The sequence below is a fragment of the Lepisosteus oculatus genome, chromosome 7 (genome assembly GCF_040954835.1).
Source record: "Lepisosteus oculatus isolate fLepOcu1 chromosome 7, fLepOcu1.hap2, whole genome shotgun sequence".
Classification (NCBI taxonomy): Eukaryota; Metazoa; Chordata; class Actinopteri; order Semionotiformes; family Lepisosteidae; genus Lepisosteus; species Lepisosteus oculatus.
In genome coordinates, this window is record NC_090702.1 from 8830305 (window position 1) to 8844029 (window position 13725).

At 39.3% G+C, this 13725-nt stretch overlaps 1 protein-coding gene across 2 annotated transcripts in view; it reads right to left on the bottom strand.

Moving 5' to 3' along the window:
• The window catches only part of bcl2l13 (BCL2 like 13), a 41330-nt gene that overhangs the window by 25177 nt on the left and 2428 nt on the right, over window positions 1-13725 (bottom strand). For both annotated transcript variants that reach the window (XM_015353080.2, XM_015353081.2), the window contains 4 exons: window positions 12974-13161; window positions 6509-6613; window positions 2975-3131; window positions 1107-1176 (listed from right to left, as the gene is read on the bottom strand). In XM_015353080.2, the coding sequence (XP_015208566.2) occupies window positions 1107-1176; window positions 2975-3131; window positions 6509-6613; window positions 12974-13106 (465 nt within the window). In that variant the 5' untranslated portion in view covers window positions 13107-13161. The remainder of the gene's footprint in view (window positions 1-1106; window positions 1177-2974; window positions 3132-6508; window positions 6614-12973; window positions 13162-13725) is intronic.

A 13725-nucleotide genomic window follows, 5' to 3' on the forward strand; every position in this document is an offset into this window, starting at 1 on the left:
ACTTGTAAGTAGTAAGGTATTCATTATGTAATGGTAATACTATTATTATTGATAATAAACTATTTCCTTTTATAATTCCTTACATTCCTTTATATAGCGCTTTTCTGGACACTCCACTCAAAGCGCTTTACAGGTAGCGGGGACTCTCCTCCGCCACCACCAATATGTAGCTCCACCTGGATGATGTACACTCACCACACATCAGCTATCAGTGGGGAGGCGAACAGAGTGACGAAGCCAGTTCATATTAGGAGGCCATTATTGGTAAAGGCCAATGGGAAATTTGGCTAAGACAATGGGGTAACACCCCTACTCTTTTCGAGGAACACCCTGTGATTTTTAATGACCACAGAGAGTCAGGACCTCGGTTTTATGTAAGGACAGCTCCTTTTAACAGTATGGTGTCCCCGTCACTTCACTGGGGCATTAGTTTTTCCCAGGAGATCTCCCATCCAGGTACTGACCAGGCTCACAGCAGCTTAACTTTAGTGGGTTGCCAATTGTGAGTTGCAGGGTGATATGGCTACTGGCTAGAAGGAGCAGAACGCCATTCCTCACACCACTGGAACAGCTGCTCACAGAGTCTGGCTGGCAAAACGCCACACAGAATCAAGCACGGATACTGCTGGACACTGAAACATCTCTCCTGCAACCTTGATGCCATAATTAAATGTTGTAGTTATATTTAGGCAGTCATGAGACCTTTGGCAATACAAAATCCAAATTAAATATTTGTGTAGGTGAAAATCAAGGCGTTTAAAAATAAGTGGATTATATAATTACGCTATCGAAATGTAAGTATCACAGCAGAATACACCTGGGTATTGAAAAGTCTCCAACCTGAAAAAGGAGCCGTCATACAAATAGCCTTGAAACCAATTCCCTGAAATTAAATATTTCTCTGTAAGTCCTTATAAACAAGAATAAAACGTTCACCACTTTTGCAGAAATGGGAAACTCAAAAGCAAATGCGCAGAAAAACCACAAACAACAAGTGGCAGCTTTAGCATTAATACTACTAGAAATTAATTCTAGTTAAGAAAGAGAGGCACTAGTTTATCAATGATAAAGCTGCCATTGTGCCAAATGTGACAAAGACATCCTACCTTATTCCAGCCATGACAGTGAGCTGACACTTCATCAACAGCTAACTTGTACTGTTGGTAATCCAGGGGTCTATAAAATGAGAGAGCATTCAAGTTTCGATTAAAATATTCGCTAAATAAAAATGTGCATACATCATTTGAAATTCAACAAAATGGGACGTTACTGTTAGAGTGAATACGTTTGCAAGGTAATGTATAGCTGACCACACAGCCTTCTGAAAGAACATTAACCAGAAGTCATTTTCAGTCACTAATTTCTCATTTACAATATCCCTTTTTTTACACATTTACTAAGTAAAGCAGTATAACAGTGATTAGAACACAGTGTTTTTATGAAATATTTAATTTATAAACTTTACACAAGAAAAGAAAAAATAGTTTTACCATTAATATTAAGCAACATTAACACAGCTTGAAGATAAGACTTTTAACTGCCCTTACAGCCTGAAACACTGAAACACACAAGAGACCTGGACACACTTTCTTTATCTGTCCTTGAGTCACTATTTTGTATAAAAGGGGTTGGGCAGCCAGTTGACCTTGGACCCCTACAGGTCCAAGGTCAACTACTAAGGTCCTTACTAAGGAGTTTTTGGTTCCTCTTCTACGTTGTCTTCTGGTCTTTTCTGTTCTGTATTTACAACATGTATGGTCACTTGCTTTGGTAAGCACCTTGGGGCAACCTTGTTGTGAAAGGCGCTATATAAAAATAAACTGAATTGAATTGTATAGGAAGCCTTCAAAAATAAAACAGTTTAAATGAATAAGCAGATTTCCAAAGTACTAATCAGTACAACCAGAAACACCATGCTTTGGAAATGTATATAAGGCATTTAAGGGGTTCGTTTATAAATTAAAACACAGAAATTGAGAATTAAAAGGGCATGATTCAGAAATTTCCTTTTAGTCATGTCATTCATTCATACATATCAAATAAAAAGTTATTTACGGAAATGACTTCTAGTCATGGACACTAGGAGGAGGAAAAATTATACCCAGGCTTATGTTGCTATGTTGAGGGCACATACTGAGTTCCCTAGAATATGTATGAAGGTAGGGGGGTTAACAAAAGGACATGGACAGAGAAAAAAGTGGAGAAACACAGCACACTGAATTCACACCTCAAGCAAACACTGTACCAGGGCTATGCAACACAGAGCCCTTTCAATCCTCTCCACTGCACCCTCTCACTCTGCACCTCAGTCATTATACTGATCCCACGAATTACCAATTAAAGAACTGAGGAGCTGGTTTTTACATGATTCGCCAGTGGAGCAAATTAATGAATAATACATTATTTTTCAATCCAAATGATTTTAAAACTCTTTACATTCAGGAGGGGCCCTGCTCTTGTGAAGAGCAGTAGTAATTCTGCACCAGCAATCCCGCCACTCAGCCATTTAGTGGAGAAGTGAGAAATTCCTTCACCAGTTGAATTAAAGGGGACATTTTAGGAAGCTCAGTGTAGAATTTCCTAAGACAATGGGGTTAACATTCCTACTGTTATGAACGGTCCCATTTGATCTTTAATAACAGAGAAGACTGCTGTCCTTTGGATTAGACATTAAAAGGGAGTCCACCGTGTCTCTGGTTCAGAAGGAAGAGCGCCACCTACTGGTCCAACATCACATACAGCAGCAATAAAATGTTCCTTAGAGGTCTCCTGTCTCAATAGTGACCAGCAGCAGCCCAGACATGAAACATTCAACACTGTTGTGCACGGAAAGTGCCAGAGGTCGGACTGCCCTCAGCAGGGCAATTGGAAAGAGACAGGTAGGAGAAGGAAGCATATTTCCCAAGAAAGAAAGGGCAAGGCAGGGAAAGAGAGGAACAGAGCCCAGGGAAGGACTGGAGGAAAGGGCACTCACGCACTGAGGAGGGTCTGGAGAGCCAGGTGCAGAGGTGTGCCCAGCTCTTCCCACACTCTGCTCCCAAGGTGAGCCAGGCAGTCTTCTATAGAGCTCTCTGGGTTGGCAGGGCTGAACACTGGAGATGTATGGCAGTCAAAGCCTGTGCTGTGGAAGGCTTGAAAGATACAGAAGTATATATAAACACATACGCACTCTGTTTCCTGTTGCAGTTGTTGTTCTCGTCTCTGCAAGGATAAGCAGTAGTAAGGTTTTCACAGTGCTTCATCTTCAGCAGCACGACAAATGTCTAAATTTTTTTTACAATGCAGCAAAGACAGTTCTTAAAACCCTTTATTATTAGACACTTATTTGGACACTATTTTACAACAACAAAGGCAAGACTCCGCCTTATTACAATGTCTATGAATTTGTGATTCTTAGAAGGATTGTCAGTCCATTCTAATAAGACGGGACATCTCGATGTGTGGAGATACGAGATGGAAGTCTCACTTCCAAAAGCAGAGAGCAACAATACGTTCAGATAAAATACCTTCTACAAGACCAGCACACCTGTGTTTATTCAACTTAAAGTCTAAATAGAAAGCAAAATTCACAATTCCTTAAGATTTCACTAATTCTTAAGTTTAGATAAGAGATTGTTTCATAAAAATGCAAGTTTAAGTTTTTATTCTTTATAAACTATACTGAAAACAAAGAATATACAGTATGTCTGAGGAAAATTTCTTTATTTAGTATCCCCAATTATTTTGTCATCTACTCAACCAATCTGGAATCACTTACTGTTTTTAACACTCAGTTTAGTTAAAACTCTCATACTGCATGAGAAGAATGAGGACCTGCCACGTTCCTCTGATGTGCCCAATTATCAGAGCCATTCATCCTGTTTTTTAGCACTTTACACTCACTCAGTTTCAAAATGCCAATTGTTCTTTACTCATCACCTCACAGCAATGACTCTTGTACTGCACCTGGAGATTGAGGATCAAATTATCTATCAACCCATTCATGGCATTGCCGAGATGCTGAAAACTCCACAGTCCACAGACTAAGTGCACACTAAGGAGCAACACATCCCTCAGTGATGATGCTGCAAAGCAGCAGAAACCTAGGAAGTTAGAGGAGTTGTTTCATTCAAAGCATTAAAGAACCTGGATTATTAATGCTCACACTGGTCAAGTGGCATGGCCCACGTGCAAACTGGTAATGCCCAGACCACAGGGATTAACTTGAAGTCCGAGTGACCATCTTTACTGTTTGAGCCACTTGGCAAGACCAAACTTTAAACATACAGTGCCTTGCAAAACTACTGCAGTGTTCATGTTTTGTTGCTTTAATGCTTGCAGTGATAACATTTAATTGATTTTAAATTTAAAATTTAATTTAATTGACAGTTGTTATATACATAAAACTATTTCACACTTTCAAGTACCCAGCACCTTTGTAAACACATGTTTGTCGACTTTGGCATTGCTTTTAACAACATCCAGCCTCATCTTATGACAGAGAAACCCATCGATTTAGAAGTAAATACAAGACTGATTAGATGGATTAAAAACTTTCCAACAGAAACAGCAGGCGAGGCTTAATTCCACGTTATCCTCCCTTACATGTACCAAGACAGGAGCTTCCAAAAGCAGTGTTCTTTCACCTGTACTCTACACACTATTCACCATTGATTGCAGAGCATCAGCAAAGTCACATCATTGTATTAAATATCCTGATTACACAGCCATGGTTGGTTTAATTTCACAATAGCTAGTCATCTATTGAGAGCCTTGCCAGAGCCTTTTTAACTTTGCAAGCCAGGGCATGTGAATAACCGTCTTGAGATTAATGTCAAGAAGACAAAGGATATGGTGATTAACTTGCAGAAGGTTGGGGCAAGTATTCCTCCTGTGAAAACTGATGACTCAGAAATTCAGAGAATGATAACTTATAAGTATTTGGGACTGGAAACTGATAATAAAATGCACTTTGAGGCCTGTGCTTCAGCCAAGTATAAAAATACAGCAACACTTATATTTTAGGAGGAGGTTTATCTCATTTAATGTCGACTGCACTTTGATTACTCCGTTTTACAACAGTATTCCAGAGTATTCTCCTCTTTTGTCTCATTAGTGCATATGGTAATATGCGAATGTGAGATAGGAATAAACTGGAGAAAGCTGTCAAACAATCCAGTAGAATTCATGGCAGCAGAAGTCTTTGAAGTCTATAAAAATCTTCTGAAGGAAAAAACAAGATAGATAATGGGAGATGTAAGTCACCCTCTTTATCACAGGTTGTGTAGATAAAGCAGAAGGGGGAGCTCCCATCTTTTGCAAAACCAGATAAACACCAACAGACATGGAAGCTCTTTTATTCCTGTAGGCATAATATTGTACAATAACACAGTAACATTCACAAGCTATTCAGCTACATCTAAAATTCCATAATTGTTAAAATATACTGAATCACTATAGTAACATGTACAGTATGAATAATAGTTAATATGAATGTAGTAGTAATAGTAAGATTTATTTTGAAGAATTTCATGTTGCATTTATTGTATTCTTCTGTACTTGTATGCATGTGTCTTTTCTTTTTATTGGTGAAGGTTGGCAGCAATATCGCCAAATTAATGTTCAGAGTTTTGGGATAATATACAGAAGTTCTTGTAATCTAATCTGTCAAACATTTGAGTAACAGCATTATTTATAGCTCTGCTTCAGGCAGAGAAGGAAATCTGCCAAAAAGAATGGGTGAAAATTTGGTGTGCAAAGATAGCACAGACTGACCCAAAAAGACTTGAGGCTGCAATTGCTTCCAACAAATACTGACTTTATGGTTCAGAATACTAACGAAACCACTATTTCACAGTTGATTTTTTGCTGTTGTTTATCTCACTCTGGGTAGCGTGGTGCCTCAGTGGTTAGCATTGCTGCCTCATGACACTGGGGCCCTGGGCTCAACTCCAGACTTGGGGTGCTGTCTGTGTGGAGTTTGTATGTGCCCCCTGTGTTTGCATGGGTTTTCTCCAGGTGCTCTGGTTTCCTCTCACAGTCCAAAGACATACTGCTAAGGTAAACGGCTTCTGAGACAATTGGCCCTGGTGTGAGAGCGTGCATGTCCGTTTCAGTGTGTCTGGCGGTGTACCCTGCCTTGCCTCCATTTCTGGATGAGACAGGCTCCGGCGTTCTGGCAACTCAGAATTGGAAGAAGCAGTTAAAGAATGGATGAATGGATTATCTTAGCCTTATAAATCTCCAGTTTGAGCATTCAAGTATAAATAAATAATATTTGAATAAATTAAGTTTAAAAAGTGTGCAGGCATCATTTTGTAATGTAATAAAACAGGACACAACAAGAGGGGTCTGAATAGTTTTGCAAAGCACTGTAAAAACGTTCATTTTACTATTCTCCAAGCTAAGCTTATCCAGACAATGCTGATTAACCACGATTCCACTAGATCTGTCCCGCTTAGAGACCATTTCTGTCACCCGTGGTAAAGTGGGTACCGGCCAGCGCCCCCTCACCACCTCTCAGACTCACAGGCAGAGATCTCCTCCTCCAGAAGCCTGAGCTCCTCCTCGATCTCCGCCTTCATCTGCATTGCCCTCTCCTTCTCCTGGGACGACTGCTCCGGCTGTGCAGCTCCTGCGGAGAACACCACACTGCAGCTCAGATACACCCAGAACTTGGTCTCTTCTACAGTACAGGACACGTACGCTTAGCTCTTCAAGGGCAGAATGAAAAAGATCACTCATCTACAAGGCCGCAAAGACAAGCACTAGGACTCCCTGACAGAATTTTAATTCATGAGGAATCTTAACCGCTACTTACCTTAAATAATCAATCTTCATCTAATTTCTGAAGACCCTGTTGATATGCCAGTGTATTTTACTAATATCTATTAAACTGAATGAGTCATTTCATAAGACCTGTGGACTTCAACTCTGTTGTAGTAAAATGTATGAACAGAGTGCTTGTTCCTCATCTTACATTTTCTGTAGTCAAATAATTAGATCCTCTCCAGTTTGCTTATAAGGCAGGTAGCAGCACTGAAAATGTTACTAACCCTTGGCCATATCATCATCTGCAGCTTCCAAACGCCTAAGAGTTTCATTCATAGATTTTAAATTGTTTTTTAATATAATGAAGACTCTTATTTCATTACAATGTAATCTTAATTTGGAGGTGAATGGTTACACTGGGTGAACAATTTCTTTAGTAATCAACCACAGTCTTTAGGAATGGTATACATTCTAAAGAAATGGTTTTAATGAATGGCACTTCACACTCCACAGACTCCAACATCTAGTTATAGAAAGAGTATTTTATCACCAATGTTTTCGATCTACACAAATGAAATGCAGATCAATAATGGGGTTTTAAACTTGCTTAAATATGCTGATGATACGGCCCTAGTTGGACTTCTGCAGGTAAGTGAAAGTTTGATCCAAACACTCTACTTTCACTAAGTATTAACTCTTACTAATTGGTGTCATGCACTTTAAAAAAATTAATTTGTGCTTCACTCAGGCAGACTTGAGCCACATTTCAACCTATAAATATAGGGAGCTTGTGGAGATTGTCCATCGTTTTAAAAATTTAGGTACAGTACATGCAGTGGCTTTCAAAAGTATTCAGCCCACCTGAACGTTTACATTTTATTGTGTTTCAATATGTTGAATATGAATCATAATGTTTTTAACTGGGAGTTTTCCCAAGATCCTCCTAAACTAACTATAAGCGTAAAACAGAAAATAACTGCACAAGTATTCACCCCTTTGAGTCAATATTTGGTAGATGCACATTTGGCAGAAATTACAGACATGAGTTTTTTTGGATGAGTTTCTACCAGCTTTGCACATTTGGACACTGCAATCCTTGTCCATTCTTCTTTGCAAAATTGCTCGAACGTCCTCAGCTTGCATGGGAAAAGCTGATGAACAGCAATTTTCCACTCCTGCCACAGATTCTCGATGGGATTAAGGTCCAGGGTATAACTGGGCCAATCCAGAACACAGCCTGCTCGCAAAGTGTACGTTGAGATTTGATGCACGTTTTTGTCACTCTCCCATGAAACCCAAACCTGTGAAGCACCAAGACTGTAACATGCATAGTTTCTCCCATTTCAATTACAGAGAACTGCAATTCCTTTAGCGTTGTCACAGGCCTCTTAGTGGCCTCCCTGAATAGTGTTCTTTTCACCTGGTTACTCAGTTTTTAAGGATACCCTGTTCTTCACAGTTGTGCTGTTGTGCCATATTTTCTACATTTCTTTACAACAGACTTTACTGTGTTTTGGGGGAAATGTAATGGCTCTGAAACTTTCATACACCCTTCCCCTGATTGATACTTTTAATAACTCTATTCCATATTTACTTTGAAAGTTTCTTTCACTTCATTATTTAGGTTTTGATGGGAGCTGTACTAATCAACTGTGGGACTTTGCAGAGATACATACTGTATATTTATCCTGAACTTATGTGAAACACCCTAATTGCACACAGGTGGACTCCATTCAACAAATTGTCACGTCTAAAGCTATTTGGTTGCACTAGAGCCTGCTTAGGTGGGTCTTAGGAAATGGGGGTGAATACTCATGCAATCACTTATTTTCTATTTTCTATTTGTAATTTAGGGGGATCTGTAGACTCTTATTTTCAATTTGACATTACAGTGTTTTGTGTTGTTCAATGGCAAACAATACCAAATAAAAGTCCGGGGGGGGGGGGGGGTGAATACTTTTGACAGCCAATGGAAATTGATGAACTTCTCAGACAATACAAGAGTATTACTTCTCTTATAAGGCATTATTTTCCTTTAGACATTTGACAAGACAAGACCTTTGATATAAGCAAACATCCTAAAGTTGTCTTACACAAATCTGGTAGAGAGTGTGCTCTCTTTTAATAGGTAATAGTAAATAATACCCCACATCCACTACAGCTACATTACACTCTTATTTTGAAAAATTACCATCTGGGCATCACTTCAAAGGTTACAAAATAAATTTTTAACAAATTGGTATTCTGAGTACTAGTACTCTTTTAAACTGCGATGATGTCAATGCAATGCTCTGCGCATACATTATATACTTTAAATGCATGCAGCTCACATACGAATCTTATGCTTTAAACTTGAATCACATGTTATGTATGCATTGTAAGATAATGTTATTCATATTATATTGATGGTAAATATCTGTAAACACCACCTAATGTTTTATGTACTCTGTATATAATTTGTATTGCCTAAGTGAGGCCAAGGAAAATGTCCACTCTAGGGGGATAATGAAGTAGATTCTGATCATTTAAAAATAGAAAGTGCCATAACTTTTCCATGCAACTGCTCTTGGATGTAGACAATATTTTTTGTACAACAAGTTATCAACAGTATTTTGTCTTTAGCGTTTGTGAAAATTATGCTGAAAGGTTTTGCTGACTTTCTTCTAGTGACATACTATCAACTTTAGAAATGAATGCAAATGACCCTTATGAAATGCGTGGTTATCATTTACATCACAGGGATAAGTAATGATTCTTTTAAAACAGGCCTTATCCCTAAATTCATATTAACAAGTGACCAGCATAAACCCAAACCTGTAGTATTATGATCTCCTGAGTTAGGCCTAAACACAAGTTCACAACAAAACAAAGTTTGACTTAAGTTAGGGTACAGTATGCACAACTTCTGCATACTTCAGACAAGCCTTGGGGTTTATTTTAAGTTATGCACATTTGCCAACCAGCTGAAACATGATGGAAATGTACTTTAAGACATCGGGAAAACATTTAGATCAAAATCATATCAGTTACAGTCAGTGCACCGCTTTTCAAACTTTATGCTGAAAGGTACTAAATGTGTGAATTAAATAATCTTCTCGGTAATGGCATCACCCTTTAGCAGATCTGCTGAACTTTTTTTTTTTCCCCCCAGAGAACCCAGCCAGGTCCGTCCTTGAAGAGTTAACTCTTACTCCACCCCTTTCCCTCGCAGCTGTCGTGCCCACCTCCCCTCCCTGGTGCGTGTCCTTGGACACTCATAGCTGCATCACAGCGTCAGGAGAAGGGAGAGAAAGGCTACTGTGCTGCCAGTGCTCCACAGTCGATCGTGGACTTCCACACACAAGAAGCGATGAGCCCTCAGTCTCCACGCCACGCAGGGATTTCAGGCATACTAAGAGTTTAGCTGGGTTCATTTTTAAACTGGTTCCTCTCTCAAATTGGAAGCCCCAGCTCACTTATGCAACAAGTTCTTTCTGTCCCTGAGACAGGGACAGCAGAAGGTTAAGAGAGGGACTTTCCTTCCCCCATTTTAACAAGTCAGTTGAATTTTTTCAAAGCACGTAATTAACTCCTCAATACTAGCAATTTGTACCAACCATTTGCATTGTGCTAATTAGAACATGACCTGTCCAACTAAGTTCTGTCTCAGACAGCATAAAACTAAAAAAAAAAAAAAAAAAAAGATACATTTTGGGACTTTCAGGCGCTTGTGCTCTTGATGCAACTGACCCCACTGAAGACCCCGCTCACTCACTGTTCTAAAGATTATAACTCTTTTGTTAAAGCCCATGGCGCAGTATCTTCATGCATTCCTGAGGTTTGTAACTTAATGAACCAAATAAAAATACAGAGCACTGAAGAGGAAGGAAACTGAAAGCATGACAGACCACAGACATGAAAAACAAACCCTTAGCGTTCACACATTTTTAAAAGTGGGCTCTTAAAACAACTACAGGAAAAGAAAAAAGCAGAATTTCAATGGTGTGTGTAAAAACAGTCATGTCAAAAAGACACTGTCCTAACCTGATACATTCCAGTTAATAATGATATCTAAACCTGCATTAGCTCACGTTTGGACTTTTCACTCACTTAACACTCCTCCCAGTAGATTAATACTATGTGGTTTTCAGTGTATGTGTATATCAGAAACCTTCTCCTGAAGAGACCCTTCTACTGAGGATACCTGATACCTCATAAATTATTCTGAATAAATACAGCTTCAATGTTAAACTGACTTAATGCGAAGAGATACATGATAAAGAATAATGCACTCACGGTGGCTACATTACTTTTAGGAAAACAGGACAGGTTGAGGGAAGAGAAGTTGCAGCAGACAACCCACTCTTGAAAAAGAAACAAAAATATCACAGGACGTAAGGGTTAATCGTGATATTCTGCCTTTGTGTCTACAGAATGCAAAAGGGGCATTATCAGCAGGAATGTTGAAGCCAACATCCATCTGACTGGCCCACAAGACTGAATGGCTTGACCCTGTGGCTTTTCAAACCCAGGGGCAGTGAGCGGTTTTCTTCTACAGAATGAATAAGATCAGTAATCTGCCTCTTTAGGACTGGTTTTGTTCCATGGCCAGCCTGCTCACGTGTGAGTAATTGTACAGTGATTGCACATGACAGTCTGTCAGAATATATAACCGGTCAAGTGGAAAGGAGGGATCAGTCACATTTCCAACGCTCTGAGCAAAACAGGAAATTCTCTGTTTTTCTATGAAGAAAATGAAAAAAAAAATTCAAATTTGCCTGTACAGACTTGTCTGAACAGCATATAAATATCCTACATTCCCTCTTCTTTTATTCACTAGACTTCTGTTCTCCATATGTTATTTTTTAATAAACTATATCTAATCCACATTCCGGCATGTGTTCTTCATAGAAGATGGTGTAGCACTCCAAAGTATCTCTTGTGCTGCAGCAATACGAAGCATTTTAACACTCACTGGTACTAATTACTGTTGTTAAAATCCTATTTATTTTGGGAAGCAGTTATTTAATTGCTGGGAATACGAACACACCTCTAGGATCTGTACTCACTCCCTGACCATCTATAGCCGTATATAGCAGAAAGATGGTACAGACTTGATGGGAGAGTTCTTACATTACCAAGGTGGCCACCAAGATCTTCAAAAAAGTCCTATGTCATTACTGAAATACTCCATTTAAAAAAACTCCTGCATTGAAAGCAAACACTAAGATAGCAAATGATTGGCAGTGGTTGGTAAGGATTCAGACATAACCTGCACTTCCCCTCGTATGGACAGACACAGGCTGAAAGTTATAACTGCCCCAGAACTGAAAAACATTTTAACATAGCCTTCTTTCATACTATTACATACGAGTAAGTGGCACTGATCTTTATTCTAAATGAATTTCCTTTTAGTCCGAGCTCTCCTCTTCCTACTCATTGTGATGAATATGAAAACCACTTCATAACTTCCGCAAGGCGCAAAAAAGTTCCAATAACATCTGACAGTAAGCAGTAGGGGTGAGGTGGTGGACTAATTTCCAATGCGGAGCAGAGTGAAATGTAAGTTTGAAATTCAGCTTCATAAAGTAAATAGGTAAATAATTAATGCAGTGCTTAAGAAAAAGTAGAAGACTGGATAAATCTTTTTTTTCTGATTTAAAGTCCAAAGACCAGCTCACTCTGGACTTTTGAGTGTTGCTTGCTAATGGTAGCCAACCATAATTCTACAAGCTGACAGAGCATGTAAAGAATGAGCTAAATTGGTCCAACGATCGTCTGTCATTTGCAACCTCTTACATTCTTACAAGGGAATTTAAATGCAAACGTGCACCTGCTGACCAACAATATCACACTGCAACTGAAAAACATGAATTAATCAATTTTATTACCATACACGTCTTTTAAACTATACTTGTTAACGAGGATACTGCTTGGTCGTTAAAATGTAAATGATCCATGTGCTAGTTAAGATGTCTTACCAAGTTACTTTCAAAACATGCTGGCTCTAATATAAGCAATTTCATATCATGTATTTTTCAGTTCTAAGCCATTGTGCCTTTATTTTTGAAACGCAAAAGAAAAAAAAAGTTTTAAATAGTTAAAATATTTTGTTCTGAAATCTGTGTAATGAGGAAGTTAAACAGTGAACAGAATGATATGGCAGATAGCCTACATTTCATTTCATTCTTTTTCTTGGCCAGAACTGTCTGTCCCTGAGCGTCCATCATCACTTGCTCGTTACCTTCTGCAGTGGCACCCTGTTGCCCTTGAGGCCTGTCAAGCGAGATGAGACCCAGGTAGCTGAGGACGACATACTTCGTTTCATAATGAAAACCCTCTGGCACAGCAGTGGTGGAGGCAGCAGCAGCAGCCATTGAAGAGGAGGTTTCCGCAGGGCTGAAGAGCCAAAACTGGGTTTCTCAGGGTCTCCTGAAACAAGAGATATTATACAACAGCTGTGGCAACACAGCTCTAATGACTTATGTCTGGTCTGGGCAAGTGGTGCGCATAAATATTACCAGCAGTGCAATTAACAGGAAGTCTCCAGTGTCCATCCCTGTAGTAATGCAATGTACTGTAGTAATGCAATGCAATGTCACAAACGTACTGTAGGATTCCCTAGTTTTAACAACTTTCTGTCTGAGTTTCTGTATTGAGTCCTGCATTTCCCAAAGAGGCTGAGCTACCAGATACAGATATATTTGTATCTGTTCCTTCTAGTGCACAGTGTCTTGCTGCAGATACTGGATCTATACACCAAGGCTGTACACAATGGCAGGCCTCTGTCTTTGGTACGCAGAATGAATGATTAGGACATCTGAGGTCAAAATGCAAAGTTGCCACTTCACTAAAATGTGTGCATTTCTTCCAATGGGACCATCAACTTAAAACCTTCAGCAAGGGTGTAGCCCTAGAGTACGAAGATCCCATCTTCAAATCTGGGCTTTGCCATTGGCAGACCTTCAGCCAATGGGACAAATCCTGGGACAACCT